General features: G+C 33.7%; 1 protein-coding gene across 1 annotated transcript in view; it reads right to left on the bottom strand.

Moving 5' to 3' along the window:
• TRHDE (thyrotropin releasing hormone degrading enzyme) overlaps positions 1–19551 on the bottom strand; it is a 447855-nt gene that overhangs the window by 81349 nt on the left and 346955 nt on the right. Inside the window, exons 10-12 of the mRNA XM_061415530.1 lie at positions 13894–13982; positions 5169–5299; positions 5003–5058 (exon numbers count right to left, since the gene is read on the bottom strand). Of these exons, the coding sequence (XP_061271514.1) occupies positions 5003–5058; positions 5169–5299; positions 13894–13982 (276 nt within the window). The remainder of the gene's footprint in view (positions 1–5002; positions 5059–5168; positions 5300–13893; positions 13983–19551) is intronic.

Here is a 19551-nt window from a genome sequence, read left to right as displayed (position 1 = left end):
ATAGGTCCACAATCCAATGATACACACTTGCACAGCTTTTTAAAATAATATCAGAGCATGTCAATGGCTTTTAATATCCAGTGGTTATTATATTTTCTATGGCAAATATTCCAAATTTCCAGTTTCTAATATAGTAAGTGAATAAATAACTTCAATATGAGTTCTTATATAATCTAACTACCAATTCCACTCCTTCTCAAATCTATGTTTTAATCAATTTGTTCCATGAGTATCACTGCAGAGTTCCCTTGCCTTAAATCCATCCTCTAGTTTACATTTTCCCCTGCTCTCATTTTGCTACTTTTAAAACTTTAATGGATTTTCATAGCAAACTTTCATTCTCTTGATATTATTTCCTATATGATGCCCATCATCCTTGGACAGAAAGATCAAGCCAGTCAATCATAAAGGAAATCAATCCTGAATATTCATTGAAAAGACTGTTGCTACAGCTGAAGCGCCAATACTTTGGCCACCTGATGTGAAGAGCTGACTCACTGGAAAATACCCTGATGTTGGGAAAGACGGAGGGCAAGAGGAGAAGGGGGTGACAGAGGATGAAATAGTTGGATGGCACCAGTGACTCAATGGACATGAGTTTGAGTAAACTCATGAAGAGAGTGGATAGGGAAATCTGGCATGTTGCAGTTCTGGGGGTCACAGAGTCAGACATGACTTAGCAACTGAACAACAACAATCTTTCTAGACCACATTAATTCTTTACTTTCCAACACTTTCATAATATTTTATTCATCATATTGACACACTGAATATAGTTTATTGTCTACAGTGTATTGTCCCTGTTAGACCATGAACTCATTGAAAACAAGAACTGCATCTTGTTCATTTTTATATCTCCAGATCTAGCAATGCTTCATCACAACAAAGCCCAACAACAAACATGATGGACCACTTACAAAAAAAAAACCAAAAAACTAGGCATTTAGTCACTAATTTCAAAGTTCAGGTCATAATACAATGACATTTGCAAGGCAACTGATTAGTTCCTTACACACAAGGAATGAAAATTAGAACATGTAAGTGCAAAAGCAGTGTCATTTCCTATATAAGCATATATCATTTAAAAAAAAATGAGGGAATAATATGACATCACCAGAACTCATGTAAATAAAGCTACACTAAGGACCTAAATAAGTGGGGATAACTGCTTTGGTATTGGAAAACTCACATTTGAAAAGATGCTAATTCTTTAAAAATTAACTTATAAATCCAATGCACATTCAGTCATAACTACAGCAGGATTTTTAACAGCTTTGTCAAATTGATTTTGAGACCTATACTTAAGAGAAAAAATATGTAGGATTTTGAACAAGAGGAAATGTCGCCAACCACAGCACACCATAAAGCTAAGCTAATCAGAACAACGTGGTACTAGTGCCAAAAGGAACAGAGACCAGGTGAACAGAACCGAACCAATCCCCTCAAAGAAAAATATCAGCATTAAGATAAAGACATCATTTCAGATCTATGAATAAGAAAGGTCTTGTAAACAAACAATTAAATAACTGGTTATAAACGTATAATGTTAAAGAAAGCTGTGCTATACATAAAAACTCATTAGAGAAGAAGGGGTTGAGAAAATAGATGTAAAAATAAAATAGCTTACAAATAAAAAAATGAAACATTTTCAAAATGTTCATATAGCAAGGGTCTCCTATGGAAAGCAGAACCAGAGAAACAGAAAACTACAAATGGAATATCATGTAAATTAAAAGCCATTGAGATGATGAAATACATCACAAAGTTAAAAAAAAAAAAAAAGACATGATATTGAGAGAAAATCCTGTAAAATCATCTTCTACAAAAAGGCTTAAAACCTCAAAACATCCAAAATATATAGGAAAAGAGTAGGAAAAACACCTCACCCATCTTCTATTAGACTTTTCTTTTTCTTCTAACTGGGTAACAATTCATAAAAGAAAACTAAATACACATGGAAGATGTATAGGAAAAGATGCACAAGTTATTTTAACTAGTTCTGTAACAACTTCAAAAAACCTTATTTTTGTTTCCATACTGTCAAAAATGTAAAAGATATATATTGTTTACTATCCTGTAGGCAATGAGGGCATTGGGTCCCCTCATACATGGTTGATGGAGGGTTCTACTGGGAAACCCTTTGGAATACAACTTGCAATGTTTATCAAAAAGGTTATGCTCTTTAAACCAAAAATTCCACTTTCAAGAATCAATCGTACCAAAATACATACATGTACAACAAAAGACTGTTCAAGGACATTCAGTGCAGTCTTGATTATAATAATGAAAATTTAGAAAAAGTGGAATAAAGCTCCTCAGACTTATTTTTATAAAGAAGTCAGAGAACAGTTCTATTCATGTAAAAAATTAAACTGTATAGAAATTGTTAGAAAAGGGCCAGATTTATATACATCAAATATTGAAATTGTTAGAAAAGGGCCAGATTTATATACATCAAATATTAATCATTTTATCTGAGGATAAAAGCTAGGGGAGGTCACAGAAGGAGAAAAACAAAAGTTTCACATTGTTATCTCTCTTGTTTGAATCAGTACAACCAGAATGCATTCTTGTAGTTTTTATATATTTTAAAAAACAACCATAAAAATTACCTAGAATATGTGTACTTAATTGCACAAAAAATACTGGGCCTGAAAGTTTATGTTCTGAGTAATCAATAATTAATCAGCAATTCATTCAACAAATATATATTGGTATAATCCAGTATCAAAGATTAAGTTAGGCAGTAGTAACATAAGGATGAGACAAGCCCTACCCTCATGATCTCTCAAAAATCATAGGGACCCAGAAAAGTAGTTGAACTACAAGGTGACAACCCAATGCACAGATACACAGGTGTCACCTTAGTCTTGCTGGGGAGGACAGGCAGGTTTCAGGTAAGGTGGTGCAAGTGAAAAAAAAAATTTTTTAAGTGAATAGTAATGTTCCCAACAGACAAGGGGAGAGGAGAAGAATTTCATGTAATGGGCAAAGTCATCCTGACCAAAGGTCACAGGCTCTGCTGTGCTACGTCTTGAGGTGAATGTTATCTCCCATCCCGTACTTGAAACCTGTGCACCCTTAGCTAAGAGGCTAACCCCTCTCAGCCTCCATGTCTATAACATGCTATAACACGGCTGGAGTAAATCACACCTACTCAATGGGTTCACTAAGAAGACTGGACAAAATCAGTCATAAAAGCCTTAGTACAGTATCTGGAACATGTATATTGATAAATATTTGCTACTCTTCTGTGTGTTACCTATAAAGAAGCCAAAAGAATTGCAATATGTTCAGGAAACTGAAAGAAGGCTGAAATAGGCTGGTAGCAAAACTTCGAAACATTTACTAGCTTACACTAAAACATGAAGAATTCCAAGTAACTTCAGAGTGTTTCATGTAAATGCAGAATAAATTTACCTTGGGGTTTATTTACTTCCATGCTAATGGGAGACCTATTTCATGATCAATAGAACAAATTTTAATATATATTCAATGAGATTTGCATATTTCCCTGGTAAATATGTATAAATGATAATGAAATTGTTTACTTGCAAACATTTAAGGCTTCAAAAATTGTTAAAGCAATGTTCAACAACGAATTTAATTTTTGAAAAAAATTCATCTACTAAAATTAAAATATTTCATTTAAAAATAGCTTCTATTATGTAACACAAATCTCCTTTCCTTTCAGTTTCCATCTGCCTCTCTCTTTAGGACGTCACTATATATTTGCTTTCTCACCATCATTTCAAACCCATAAAGATTCACATGAACTATCATTTCGAATCCCCCTCTCCATCTTCCTATATTACCTGGCTCTTATATTACTGCATATATATACGCAAAGCCCTGGCCCTGTCAGTTACTAGCTATGTGACTTTAGATAACTTACTTGACCTCTCTGAGCCTGTTTCCTCACTTATAAAGTGGGAATAATAATAATAATGTAGATCTACTTATAAGGTTGTAAGAATTCTACAAATTATTATATGTAAAACAAAACAGTGTCTGGAATCTTTTAAATGCTTTATTAACTGGTAATATGAGTTACCTTCCAGTACCTTAATTTTTCCTGTGGACCCCTTAACATGTCTCTCTTTTGCCTGCTTCTCTTTCAGGGTAATACATACTCTCCTACTGGCTTTTTGCACTCTCCAAACTCCTCTGTCAAAGTAATCTTCATGTCATATCTAATACTTTCTTGAAAGTCTTCATATCTTTCTGAATCTTTATCCTCATATATGACTTTCCTCTACCTCTATCATTTCTAAATTTTTGTCCAGTCTTATCATATTATTAAAATAAAACTATATTTGGACATGAAGCAACACAAAATATTAAAAGAACTGAGTTTATTTTACTATTTAGCCTAAAAATTGAGTAAAATAGCTTGGGTTTATGATCAACCTTATTTTAAAGGAATAGCTAATGACTATTCAAAAGAATATCTGATTTTTTAATATTATAAATATAACTCTGAAAATAGATTATTAGAAACAAATATTACTGTAACTAGTACTAAAACTTCTGCTACAAGATTGATATATATTTTGTTCAGAACAGCTTTACCCAGTAGAATATTTATTTCTGTCTTGCAGCACAAGCTTTTCATAATGAATCACATTCAAAAATACATTAAAAAAAGATATACTAGTATATGTCAGGAAAAAAATTGATGCTTGAAGGTACTTTCCATGAAAAATTAAATATGGCACAATGGTCATTTTGTAGACTTCATTAATGAAATTGGAAAGAGATGATTAATCTTGAGTGTTAAATTGAACCTGTGGCGAAAATTGATCAAGCTTCTCCTGGCTCAGAAATACCCTACAGCTACTATTGATCAAGAGTTTGGGCACTGATTATATCTAAACACAAAGGATGTGAGATAGAAATTATTTTTAAAAGATTTCTGATTCAAAGCATATATACTATTTAGTGTAACAGAGGCAGTCTTAAGAGTGCTAGTTTTATTGTGGAGATCCACAGAAAAACATACCTGGCGAGGCTGAAGGCATCGTCGATCAAACCTGCTCGGTTGCTGACAGAGAGAACCTATGAGGTCAACCAAAAAAAACCAAAAACACAAAAATGGAGTTATTTTGGATTAAAATGGCAGATGTTCATATGTCTAAACAGATCTTTAATGAGTAAGTCCAGTTTACCTCATGGTTCCTGATTAATTGATCAATTAATAATCTCCAGTTCCTTAAATCATAGTTGACTCTAAAATAGCCAGTTTGATTGATGTTCCCCAGCAACCAGCTTCCTTTGTCCAAAGTTATCCTATGGTGTTCTGAAAACAGCATTTTAGGGGTAAGAGAGATTTTCAATTTTATGAGTTAAAATAGAAGGAAGTATACTTTCCTAATATCAAATGTCACAGTACCAATAATTAAAAGAGGACACCATTCTAAATACCTAATTAAAATCTACTCTTTACTCAATTAATCACTATGGTTAGAATTTGCTAGAAAACCTTTAGTTTCTTATTCACTATTACTCAATTAACTGTTTTCTTATAATTAACACTTTTATTCTTGATAAAGCCCTATTATGTATATATAATTATCTTTCTCAAGATAAATATAACCAAGAAATCTACTACTGCATTCATGTGGCTTTCAGTTAGATTGTTTATGTATCTGTGGTTGGAATAAAAAAAAGGCTTCAGGTGCATAATCTACTTATTTTATTCAGGAAGAAAGTGATTAAAACAATAGGGCTCATTTATTTGAAAGTCACTGTTATTTCTTACCCTTTTCCTTGTGCTTTTTGAATGTGCTAATAAATAACAGATTTTCCAGTATCATCAATCATGTTGGGAAAAAGAACCTCATTTAAAGCTCTAATATTACTACATATAATTAGAACAAAGATAATAAATTTTGCTTATTAAAATCACTTTGGAAAATGGTAACTTGATTGCATTCACTGGTTAATTCAATTAAAGGAAGCCAGTAAAAGCAATCTTATAACTTAACATATTTAACCCCTTCAAATATGATACAGAGAACTCATTCACTTTTTATGGCAGCCTTTTATGAATTCCTAAGACCATAGTTTACAATTCTAATCACTTTGTTGCTGATGCCGTCAGGACTCATGCTTCATAGAAGTAGCATAATGTATGAAGTTATTTAAAACTCTACTATATATATTGGAAGGACTGATGTTGAAGCTGAAACTCCAATATTTTGGCCACCTGATGCAAAGAGCTGACTCATTTGAAAAGACCCTGATGCTGGCAAAGATTGAGGGCAGGAGGAGAAGGGGACAACAGAGGATGAGATGGTTGGATGGCATCACCGACTCAATGGACATGGGTTTGGGTAAACTCCGGGAGTTGGTAATGGACAGGGAGGCCTGGTGTGCTGCAGTTCGTGGGGTTGCAGAGTCGAACATGACTGAGCAACTGAACTATATATATATATATATATAAAATTTTAAAAAAGAGTACAAAACCTGTATTGTTGTAACTATTCTCCTATATAAAAATGTTTGAACTTAGACCATTGATTGTTTTTGGCTCTCAATTTCCTTACCTATAACCTAAAGGCCAAGTAATGCCATTTAAGGATCCTTCCAATTGTATGATTCAACAGCAAAAGGGGATAATTTATTAGTTTGAGATTTTACACAGCTTAATCTGTGGTACTTAGAAAAATAAATCTGTCAGATATTACTCTAAAATATTTATAACTTTCCAAGTTTCTAATACTTTGTGTCTGCATATTTTTCAAAAATGTAATATTTACCCACACAATTTCTGTGAAGCTTTAGAATGTCACCCAATTTTACAAATGTAAAAGTAAAAACAAATCATCTAAAAAACAGCATATAAAATTAGTTCTCATAGAGATTTTAGTTAATCATGTCTGAATTCACTGAACAAAAACTGATTGAAATATTGATGATATTGTTTCTCTAGAGTAACCCTAACTCTTTAGGAATGATAAGATTTTTTTATAACAAAACTTTTAAACATTGATAACAAAACATTTAAAAATTGTTATTGAATTCATATGGGTTAAGAACAAGTTTAATCATTTTCATCTAGCAAGTGATTATTCTTTGAAGAAATTACAATATTAAAGCATTGGGCTTAATAAATACATGATAAAACTTTTTACAATTTTGAAATGGTCATGGATTTCTATATTAAATCTGTTTTTTAAAGCTACTTCCTCCTGATATTTTATATAGATGTTATAACTTACCTTCATATAATGCACTTATTTCTAGTTTTTTGAGCTTTTGAATTCAACAACTTATAGGTAGAATAGAGACAAATTAAAACAGGAAAACAATCCCTACACCTTCTATGTTATCTGAGGAGAAAAAGAAAGGCAAGAATCTATTATTTTTAAATATTCTATTATTAAATTAATAACTAAAACTTGAAGGTTATTACTGTTCATGGATATTTTTATACCTTTGCTATAAATGAAATCCTTGGAGAAATGATTCCCCAAAAGATTTTGTAATAGATTTTTAAATATCTTTTCCATTTTACTTAATTATATCTCTAAAATGTTCTCCAGATTAACTAATGGCAAGCAATGAATTTTAAAGAGATCTTTTCCAACGGTCTAATGAGGTACAGTGTGTGATGAGTACTATAGTAAAAAGTACGGATGTTATATTTCAAGTATTAGTAGTAACAATTAAAATTTATATTTAGAATATATCCAAAATGGCATGAGATTTAAACTACATCAAGGCACAGAGTAGTTGGCATTTTATAATGTTTTATATCTTTATATTTTATTCTTCCTTTTGGAATGAAAAAGAAAGTAGATCAGATCTTTCCACTCAATACTGGCTGGTTGCAGAACAATGAGAATTTAAAACAAAAACGTGAACCAGGATGCCAAGGGGAAGCATGTGAAACAAATTAACGTATAATAACACACCCTGGTTTTCTCATTGGCCTCTTGTGAGAATCAAATTAGATCATGCTCTGTAGAGATTATAGAGAACCATGCATGTGCATCCTATGGCCAGGTGTTGAAACTGACAGATCTGCAAAGTAACCTACCAAAGTATTAGATCTTGTGTGTGCATGTGTGTCATAAACGAACTTAGAAAAGAAAATCAAGTTCCTAAGACATTTTTGGCACGTTATTTCTCAAGCCTTAATTTTCTCATTTGGAAAGTAGAGACTAAAAAAAAAAAATACCTTAAAGGCTATGAGAATCCTATGAGCCAATATTTAAGGGAAGCATTATGCTATTTTTAATATTTACTTCTGATTTTCAGGATCAATTTCCCTTTGAAATTTTTCTTTCCTAACATTTGTCATTAAGTGTATTTCCTTCCACTATACATTAGTTAATAGTCAGTCAATATGAGGGCTACTATGTATAAATGTTTGCTTTCTCAGCATTTTCATAGTAAAAACAAAAGAGAAAAATTTTTTTACCTACTTTCAATAATTCAAAAATTTGTTTTAAAACTGTGTTTAACCTAAAATGATATGTGCCTTAGCTTGGAATTAATTAGATAACCACCCGATACAACAAAAAGTTGAAGTGTCAAGAACATATAATGATACAAATCAAATTCACATTTTATATTGTTTACATTGTTCACTAATGACTTGACCTTAGTATCATGTGACATCAAATTGATATTATTGATGATGAAAAATTATAAAAGCATCGATCTGTTATAATTAAAAAGTGGAATGTTTAACATATGTTGGTAAGAATTGATCAGAATATGTTCTTACCGTATCTGTGAAGAAACATTTTTCATTAATATTGGTTGACTATATTTTGAGGATAAAAGGTGATCTAAAAGGATACAAATTTAACCTTTTTTCCCTAATCCTTGACTAGTTTCTGTTTTTTATTTGTCATCAGAATGAAGGAGTTCAAGATAGAACTAAATTCACTGAGAATGAGAATAAACATGGAAACTAGGAAGGTTGCCTTTGTTTTATGTCCCACTTGTAAAGTTCTTCCAGATGTATGTATTCATAAAGTTTTCAAGAAACATTTACTTGGTATAGAAATTCCAAACAAAAGCCTCCACATTCAACTGAGATGACATTTTATCAATCAGAAGACTGCTATGATTTAATGGAATATGACACATTGCACTCATGGAGTGAGGGGGTGTGCAAGTAAGAACATCATTCAGTCATGTCCAAACTCTTTGCAACCCAGTGGACTGCAGCCTGCCAGGCTCCTTTGTCTATGCAACTCTACAGGCAGGAATAATGGAGTGGGTAGCCATTTCCTTCTCCAGAGGATCTTCCCCACCCAGGGACTGAACCAGGATCTCCTGCACTGCAGGCGTCTGAGCCACTAGGGAAGCCAAAGTAATACCACAGTCCATGTAAATATCATCTCCTAGAGTTACACGTTGCCCAAAACTATGCAGCTGTGTGTAACAATCAAATGTGTGACCACAGAGGACTTTTTAGGCAAGCTACGGCTTGAAATATCATGTTGTTATTATTTCTGATTAACAATAAAAGACTATAAATAAAAAAAAAAAAATCTCTCAAATACCAGTACAACAACCTGTGGTCATTGGTCAAGAAAAGCCATGATAGTAATAATTTAAAATGGAGCATGTGGGCATGTGTGCTCAGTCACTTCAGTCATGTCCAATTCTTTGTGATCTTATGGACCATAGCCCCTCCAGGCTCCTCAGTCCATGGGATTCTCCAGGCAAGAACACTGGAGTGGGTTGCCATGCCCTCCTCCAGGGGATCTTCCCAACCCAGGATCTTCCTGCATTACAGGTGGATTCCTTACCACTGAGCCACCAAGGAAGCCCAAAATGGAGTATAATCTGCAAAAATATTGAATCACCATTCTGTACACCTGAAACTGACATCATATTGTAAATCAACCAAACTTCAATAAAAATAAAGGTCATGATACTATTGTAGATAATCTGTGGACATCATGGATAACACCATAGAAATAACTAGGGAGTTAGAGGAAATGGACCCTGAGAAAAGAGTTGAAGAAGAATCAGACTTGCCCTGAATCCCTACACTGTCTAAATGTGAAAGCTGGGGCTGATCCTGACACTGGATAAGTATCTAATTTCCCATTTCTATTCTACCTTCTACCTTTTTACTTTATTTCTGAAAACTCTTCTATTTTGTGTCACTAGCAATTCTATGGAGCGAAGACTTCATTCTAATAGCTGAATTATTACAATAGGAGCTCACTGCTTCCACTCATCATTTCATAATAAATTATGTAGATAAATAAAACAACTACATGAAGGTAAAAGAGAAGTATAAAGAAAATACAGTAAGTGTGAACTCAAAGCATGGTATAAAAACTAATTCAAAGAAATGAAAAGAATAGATTATAGTAAGCAATTTAAAAGGAGATACACCAATACATTTTAAAGTAAGCCTTTCAGTGCATCATTGCATTATATATGAATGTTTTACACACAGTGTATATAAATGAAAGCACATATTTTCATAATATGTGTTAAAAATACAGTAACATGAACATTTGAATAAAAATTCAACTGGAGAAACAAGAGTTTATGTTTCTGGTAAGCAGATTAGATTCTGCTGTAAAACCTTTGTCTTGTATTTATGTGTGTATGTATTTTGACCATTTACATCTCCCTAATAATAGCCAGTCCATTCTAAAGGAGATCAGTCCTGGGTGTTCTTTGGAAGGACTGATGCTAAAGCTGAAACTCCAATACTTTGGCCACCTCATGTGAAGAGTTGACTCATTGGAAAAGACTCTGATGCTGGGAGGGATTGGGGGAAGGAGGAGAAGGGGATGACAGAGGATGAGATGGCTGGATGGCATCACTGACTCGATGGACGTGAGTTTGAGTGAACTCCAGGAGCTGGTGATGGACAGGGAGGGCTGGCATGCTGCAATTCATGGGGTTGCAAAGAGTTGGACATGACTGAGTGACTGAACTGAACTAAACTGAATAATAACTAGACTGAGGGGAAGAAACAGTATTTTGTTATTTATTTATACTTCACCTTATTTCAAGAAAAGATTTGTTTAAAATGATGCTTATAAAATAGTAAGAAAAGATATATTAGCAGAATATGAGAAAACAGTAAGAAAAACAAAATGTGGAATACTTGACCATTTAAATCTAAATGAGCTGTTACATAAAAATGATCATTGCTTTTTCAATTCAGTGGAAAAGAGAAATAAAAGAGACCTGGTTCACACTCTAGCATGAAGGATTTGGATTGGTTTCAAGAAATAGCTTTCTGATAGTGAATTGAAATAAGTCACTATCTTACTTTAAGATATTTAGAAACAGAATAGAATCCCATCTTTCTCTGCTCCTTGAGCATTAACCCTACCTAAAGGATGGTTTGATGAGCTACCAAGGCCTCTCATATCTGGCTCTATAATTATCTAATTTTATAGAAACTACTGCCAGACCCATTCTATATAAAGGGCCAGTCTAATAAAGAGAAGATAGCTGGAAAGTGGAATTAAATATGTGGCCATATTGTGGTTTTAATTTGCATTTCTCTGATAATGAGTGATGTGGAGCATCTTTTCATGTGTTTGTTAGCCATCTGTATGTCTTCTTTGGAGAAATGTCTATTTAGTTCTTTGGCCCATTTTTTGATTGGGTCATTTATTTTTCTGGAATTGAGCTGGAAGAGTTGCTTGTATATTTTTGAGATTAGTTGTCAGTTGCTTCATTTGCTATTATTTTCTCCCATTCAGAAGGCTGTCTTTTCACCTTGCTTATAGTTTCTTTTGTTGTGCAGAAGCTTTTAATTTTAATTAGATCCCATTTGTTTATTTTTGCTTTTATTTCCAATATTCTACGAGATGGATCATAGAGAACTCTGCTGTGATGTATGTCAGAGAGTGTTTTGCCTATGTTCTCCTGTAAGAGTTTTATAGTTTCTGGTCTTATGTTTAGATCTTTAATCCATTTTGAGTTTATTTTTGTGTATGGTGTTAGAAAGTGCTCTAGTGTCATTCTTTTACAAGTGGTTGACCAGTTTTCCCAGCACCACTTGTTAAAGAGATTGTCTTTAATCCATTATATTCTTGCCTCCTTTGTCAAAGATAAGGTGTCCATAGGTGCGTGGATTTATCTCTGGGCTTTCTATTTTGTTCCATTGATCTATATTTCTGTCTTTGTGCTAGTACCATACTGTCTTGATGACTGTGGCTTTGTAGTAGAGCCTGAAGTCAGGTAGGTTGATTCCTCCAGTTCCATTCTTCTTTCTCAAGATTGCTTTGGCTATTCGAGGCTTTTTATATTTCTATACAAATTGTGAAATTATTTGTCCTAGCTCTGTGAAAAATCCCGTTGGTAGCTTGATAGGGATTGCATTCAATCTATAGATTGCTTTGGGTAGTATACTCATTTTCACTATATTGATTCTTCCAATCCATGAACATGGTATATTTCTCCATCTATTAGTGTCCTCTTTGATTTCTTTCATCAGTGTTTTATAGTTTTCTATATATAGGTCTTTAGTTTCTTTAGGCAGATATATTCCTAAGTATTTTATTCTTTTCGTTGCAATGGTGAATGGAATTGTTTCTTTAATTTCTCTTTCTATTTTCTCATTATTAGTGTATAGGAATGCAAGGGATTTCTGTGTGTTGATTTTATATCCTGCAACTTTACTATATTCATTGATTAGCTCTAGTAATTTTCTGGTGGAGTCTTCAGGGTTTTCTATGTAGAGGATCATGAGGTACCATTTCATGCCAGTCAGAATGGCTGCGATCCAAAAGTCTACAAGCAATAAATGCTGGAGAGGATGTGGAGAAAAGGGAACCCTCTTACACTGTTGGTGGGAATGCAAACTAGTACAGCCACTATGGAGAACAGTGTGGAGATTCTGTAAAAAACTGGAAATAGAACTGCCATACGACCCAGCAATCCCACTGCTGGGCATACACACTGAGGAAACCAGAATTGAAAGAGACATGTGTACCCCAATGTTCATTGCAGCACTGTTTATAATAGCCAGGACATGGAAGCAACCTAGATGTCCATCAGCAGATGAATGGATAAGAAAGCTTTGGTACATATACACAATGGAGTATTACTCAGCCATTAAAAAGAACACATTTGAGTCAGTTCTAATGAGGTGGATGAAACTGGAGCCTATTATACAGAGTGAAGTAAGCCAGAAAGAAAAACACCAATACAGTATACTAACGCATATATATGGAATTTAGAAAGATGATAACGACAACCCTGTATGCAAGACAGCAAAAGAGACACAGATGTATAGAACAGTCTTTCGGACTCTGTGGGAGAGGGAGGAGGGGGATGATTTGGGAGAATTGCATTAAAACATGTATAATATCATATAAGAAATGAATCGCCAGTCCAGGTTTGATGCAGGATACAGGATGCTTGGGGCTGGTGCACTGGGATGACCCAGAGGGATGATATGGGGAGGGAGGTGGGAGGGGGGTTCAGGATGGGGAACACGTGTACACCCATGGCGGATGCATTTTGATGTATGGCAAAACCAATACAATATTGTAAAGTTAAAAAAATAATAATAATAATAAATATTTTTTAATTAAAAAAAAAAATAAATATGTGGCCAGTGTTTCAGTGCTTGACATACTGCTCTATTGGGAACTATGATTATAAATTAATTACATTTGGGATTACAAAATAATGCAGTTTAAAACAGTTAAAACTAATACTATAAGAATTTTGTTTTTATTTTTCTCTTTACAATCAAAAACACAAATTTAATAATTATATCAATAGACTGAAATTAGACTATACTTAATTTTATAGAGATTATTCTTCTATATTCTCTAATTTGTTTTTATTCACATGTTTATAACAGCTGAAACCAGAAGTTAAGTTGCTAAACATTTATTTGAGACCAAGTAGTTCCTCAGAGGAAAATATATGTTTTACCTGATTTGTTAGACACCCAAATAATTGCTTCTGAAGATACATGGCTTCTATTTCCTACCACAATAGTTAATGGAATCTGCCACAGGTAACTGCAAAATAAAAGACAAACTTTAGGAATTAAAAAGGGTTGTAACAAATAAACAGTATTTCCTATACATCTTCCATGTGATTTTTTTTTATTATTCTCTTTAGGAAAATTTAAAAGATTCCCCAGTCATAAATGTAAGGAGTAAGTCAAAATGAATTTACTCTTTCAACTCACTAAGCAGACTTGACTTCTAAGAGTTTTAATTTCAATACAAAAGGATGACTACCAGAAAAGCAATTTATCTTGGGGGGAAAAAAGATTTGCCTTTTACATGAGGAATAAAAAGTAGCTAAAATCTATAAATCTGAGCCACATAATATATTGATTAAAGTCTTAAAATAACTGCTTTCTACTTGATTCTATATATTACTGCACATTTCAGTGGGTTTATGCATTTACATTTCAACATTCTTCTCATTTACTTGTCTAACTATTTTTAGAAAAAAACTTGTAATTTTTTAAAGAAAACTTAATATAGCATACCTAAAGTTACACAGCAAAGTAAGGACAAAAAGAAAAATTAATTAGATATCCCTGAAATCCAGATGAATACAAAGAATACTGTAACACACACTTAATGCTCTGTTTTCTAAAGTGGATTTTCCAAATTGATATGTGAAATCATCCACCAACATGCAGGGATCAGTCATGAGTCTCAGCTATTAAAGAGAAGCATTTTGTAGGCTATGACTTTTGATAGGACAAAAATTGAGGCCTAAACTTGTACATGAAGTAGTACCAATTTAACTTCAAATGAGCAGCCAGAGATAAGCTGGATAGTCTTATAACAAAATCCGGGGACTACATTTTGCCCCCCTATAATACAGCCAGATTATGTTGACCAATCACTGTATCATTAACAAGAGGGGTAGACAACAATATGCAATATGTGAAAACTATTTCTAACTTAAAAACTATAAGAAGATATGCTGTATGATCTCAGTACCCATGAGAGTTAATGGAGAATTTTTCAGGGAACATGTCAGAACTATACACCTAAAAATAGAATTAATATGCCTTTTAATAGGGGGGGACATCTCCAAATCTGTCATGCTGAATGTGATTATTCGTTTATCATTTCATGTTTCGTAGTCACAATAAACAATATACTAGTAGCACAAAACTCCAAACAGAAGACTAGGAGAAATTTCTAGTTTTATATCGACTATTATCTCCAACAAAAGTTAATATGTTTAAGATTCTAAATTTTAAAAAGTATATGCTATACTTATTCAGAGAAATATTTTGAGTCCCCACTAAGGGAAGACATGATGCTATACTATAGTGGACTCCAGACAGGTCAGGAAATAAACAACCTATACTTTCATGCTTTGGAGAAGGAAACGGCAACCCACTCCAGTGTTCTTGCCTGGAGAATCCCAGGGACGGGGAGCCTGGTGGGCTGCCGTCTATGGGGTCACAAAGAGTCGGACACGACTGAAGCGACTTAGCAGCAGCAGCAGCAAAATAGTATTGCATTTAGAACACACGTTGGTAAACACAACCCATATACACTCTTTAACAAATATCCTAAAACTCGTAACATGAAACTAAGAATATGCCAGAAATATTTTTAAATGGATTTACTGTGAGGAAGATATACAGAGAACTGAGGTAGAAACTTAGATGTAGACAGATACAGCTGTTCTCTAAAAATAATGATGTCGATCATTAGATTATAGCTGTTCTCTAAAAGTATGGAATCATTTTAATTGAAATTATTAAGAGACAACAATACCTAACTCTGCATCTAATTCTCAATTAAGCTATGAACTCACTTTTGTGTACCCAAGATCTTTCAAAAGCCTGGAAATGAAAGGTATTCCATAAGTTGTTGTTGAAATGGATTGAATGGGATTGAATTGAAGTAAAATAAAAGGAACCATATCAGTCTATAATAGAGATTAACTTTATGAAATAGATTTTTTTAGTATATGTCTTCTGTATTGAGTTGGGGCAACTAAATTTTGACATCAAATAAGTATCAGTTAAAGGGCAAAAGATATATTAAAGATGCTTAAAACTTTTCAAGGATAAATGTATCTTTTTATAGCATGGTCATAAAATATTTATGAAGATTATTTGCTCCTAATATAATTATACTTCTAATTTTACACTTATTTAAACTTCACTCTTATAAATAATGAAATTATATATAATAATAAAAATTGAGGTTTTGATATTTGAGTTTTCACAAAAGTCTCAAAAGTGCAGAAAAAGAGATTAATATCAATACCTGCATGTTGTTTACAGACAATTCCACACACACAAAACTTTCCTAAATGACAACACTGCAGTGTATAGCAATATTCAGATGCAAAAAAGAAAAAAAAGTTATCAGGACACAACCATCAGGACATTTTTGTAAAACTTTTAAAATAGCCTCTATATTTTTCTTAGGAATATTTTTGGCCTCTATTCTATATGCCTATATGTCTGTGTGTGAGTGTGTATATATATGCATGTATGTACATGTATTGATAGACACAAAAACAAAATCTATACATTGTCACAAAGACAAAATAAAAATTACAAATCACTAAGCACATTTTGCTATACTGTAAATACTATGGGGCTTCCCTGGTGGCTCAGAGGTTAAAGAGTCTGCCTGCAAGGTGGGAGACCTCAGTTAGATCCCTGGGTCTGGAAGATCCCCTGAGAAGGAAATGGGAACCCTACAAGTTATTTTTTGTAACTTTCCAATCAACATAGATTTGAACTTTCCACCAATTTCATTTTAAGATCAAAGAATGACAATTATGTTCCTTTGTAATTACAACTTAAAAGGCTAGGGACCCTCTATATCGTGGGCGAAAATCTCTGTGCGGTGTGCTGCAAAAAGAAAAAAAAAGGAAAAAAATCCAAGACGCAGTGAGTTTTTTAAAAGAAACTAGAAAAAAGAATGTGTGAAAGTAGCTTGTACACCTGACCCTTAAATTTAACTTGCATGTTCTGTCATATAATTTTAAGAAGAAAAGAAAAACAATACATTTCAACAGACTCTCCAGATAATTTTTTTCTTTAATAGTCCCTGAGAATATCTCTTTTCAAGTAGGTCACATTTTTATAATAAAGCAATGTTTATTCTAATGATTATGTTAAGGTAGAAAAGAATAGTTGCTTATTTTAGCTTGAGTGAAAAATCTTTTTCTCTTTTTAATTGTACCAGTATTAGTAAAGCATTCAAGCAGATGCCATGAAAAATGGTTCTCAGAGGCCACTGTCATTAGACCCAAAACAAAAGGAGATAAATGTAACTCTCGATAGCACAAGACTCCAAGAAGCTTCATACATGTGAGAGACATTACTGAATCTTTATATTAACTTTATTAAAAGAAAAAAGCTACACAAAGTTACAACTTTCCAAATATAAAAATACTAGCAAATATGTTACTTTCATATATCAACTAACTTTATGTAATTATTATATAAAAATCTTTCCTTTCTCTGCTGTAACATAGCTAGCTACCTCATATGAAAAATAAAATGACTATTGTTCAGTCGCTCAGTCGCGTCCAGCTCTTTGCAACCCCATGGACTGCAGCACACCAGGCTTCTCTGTCCATCACCATCTCCTGGAGCTTGCTCAAACTCATATCCACTGAATTAGTGATGCCATCCAACCATCTCATCCTCTGTCGTCCCATTCTTCTCTTGTCTTCAGTCTTTCCCAACATCAGGGCTTTTCTAATGAGTCAGCTCTTCGCATCAGTTGCCAAAGTACTGGAGCTTCAGCTTCAGCGTCAGACCTTCCAATGAGTATTGAGGATTGATTTCCTTTAGGATGAACTGGTTTGATCTCCTTGCAGTCCAAGGGACTCTCAAGAGTCAACCAACACCACAGTTCAAAAGCATCAATCTTTCAGTGCTCAGCCTTCTCTATGGTCCAGCTCTCACATCCATACATCACTACGGGGAAAACCATATCTTTGACTATACTGACCTTTGCTGGCAAAGTAATGTCTCTGCCTTTTAAAGACTGTGTACATTTAAAATGTTCTAGGCATGTTATAGTATTCTAGTGTCCTCTACAAAATCGAAGACAAAGAATTGATTATGCTGTCCTAGAAAATATTCTCAGTGGGGTTTCTGGCATAAATGAGCTCTATGTTTTACTGCACTATTTGCATTATGTAATGAAGATCTAAGAAGTTTACAAAGAGCAGATAGAATTGACCACAACATTATAGTGAATTAAATGATCAGTTATATAAAAGTGAATACTAAAATTTCAACTGTAAACTCTATTATTTCAAAATAGATAAAAAATAAATGTTGAGGCTGATGGGATTCCATGCATTATCTCACTCAATATTTTCTATGCCAAGTTCTCAGCATTCAAAACATCCATGTGATTTTATAACTTCAGCAAAAGCAAAGCTCTGTAGATGCTATATATGCCTATACATCCTGGAAGAAAGTCTTACTTTAGAGAACGAGACTCGTGGCTGATACATCTGGAGCATGTTATAGGTTGACAGAATATTTTTGTTCAAAATGTGTTCTATCGTTTGCATGTCCTTTATGTTTTTCTGCATCAGTGATGCTTGTGTCAGCTTGATCATTTTCAAAGGCATGGCCTGAATCTCTGACTTTGCCACAGTCAAGTACTTTTTATGTACTTCCTGGCAGGCCTAGGGTGATGCATAAGCAGGTTTCACCTGGGGCCAGACAGTGGTTGACTGGAAGCACTGTTTGGCAGCTGTGAGTGATTCAGCCTGGGTAAAGAAGTGTTGACAGGATCAGACCCTGATAATGTGGCAGAAAAGTACCTTGTATTCCACAGGTCCAAACAGTTGAATTGCAAGGGCAGTTTATTGAAGGACAGTGTATCTACTGACCAGGAAACTTACAATACTTTCTTAAGTGGCTTCCCAATTTAGTCAGCAGAAAACATCCATGACTTCTCAGTCACTTCTACGTGGACTCTGTCTTGGAGCTACCCTACTTAGAATGATGTCTGTTCCATTTAGATATAACAAAGAAAGTTAATGCATGCTTTGTATAACCTAGATACTGGTGCATGATCAAATCAGAATTCTTAATATTCCACATGGGAGACAGCATGATCAGTCTACAGTCCACACCTCATTTAACTTATTAATTTAACCTCCATCCTTCCCTGTCCCCAATTCTCGACTTCTTATTAAGATACTTTAGAAAAAAGAAAATGCAATGATTTAAGTTATACTATCTTTCCTTGGCTCAGCTTTAATAAAATGCAAAACAGTGGGAAAACATGAAATAGAAAATAAACACTATATGCTGAATTTTCAGTAATGAAATAAGACTTTCAAATGAAAGTTAAAATAACAACAAATCAAATTCTATGTATGTTGCATTTAGTGGTTTTTAAACACTAAAAGTTAAGGAAAGGAACATATTTTGATACTATGTGACTTTGGATCTAGTTTGAGTTCCTTTGGTTCAAACACTATTTATCTTGGTTTTATATTTCTGTTGGTTTTAACAGGTCTTTCTGGATTGTTAGTTTCTATTGTCTGTTTTTCAGAGAAGGCAATGGCAACCCACTCCAGTACTCTTGCCTGGAAAATCCCATGGCTGGAGGA

This window comes from Bos javanicus, chromosome 5, assembly GCF_032452875.1.
Source record: "Bos javanicus breed banteng chromosome 5, ARS-OSU_banteng_1.0, whole genome shotgun sequence".
Lineage (NCBI taxonomy): Eukaryota > Metazoa > Chordata > Mammalia > Artiodactyla > Bovidae > Bos > Bos javanicus.
Note: the sequence above shows the minus strand (reverse complement) of the source record. Positions and strands in the feature narration are given on the sequence as shown.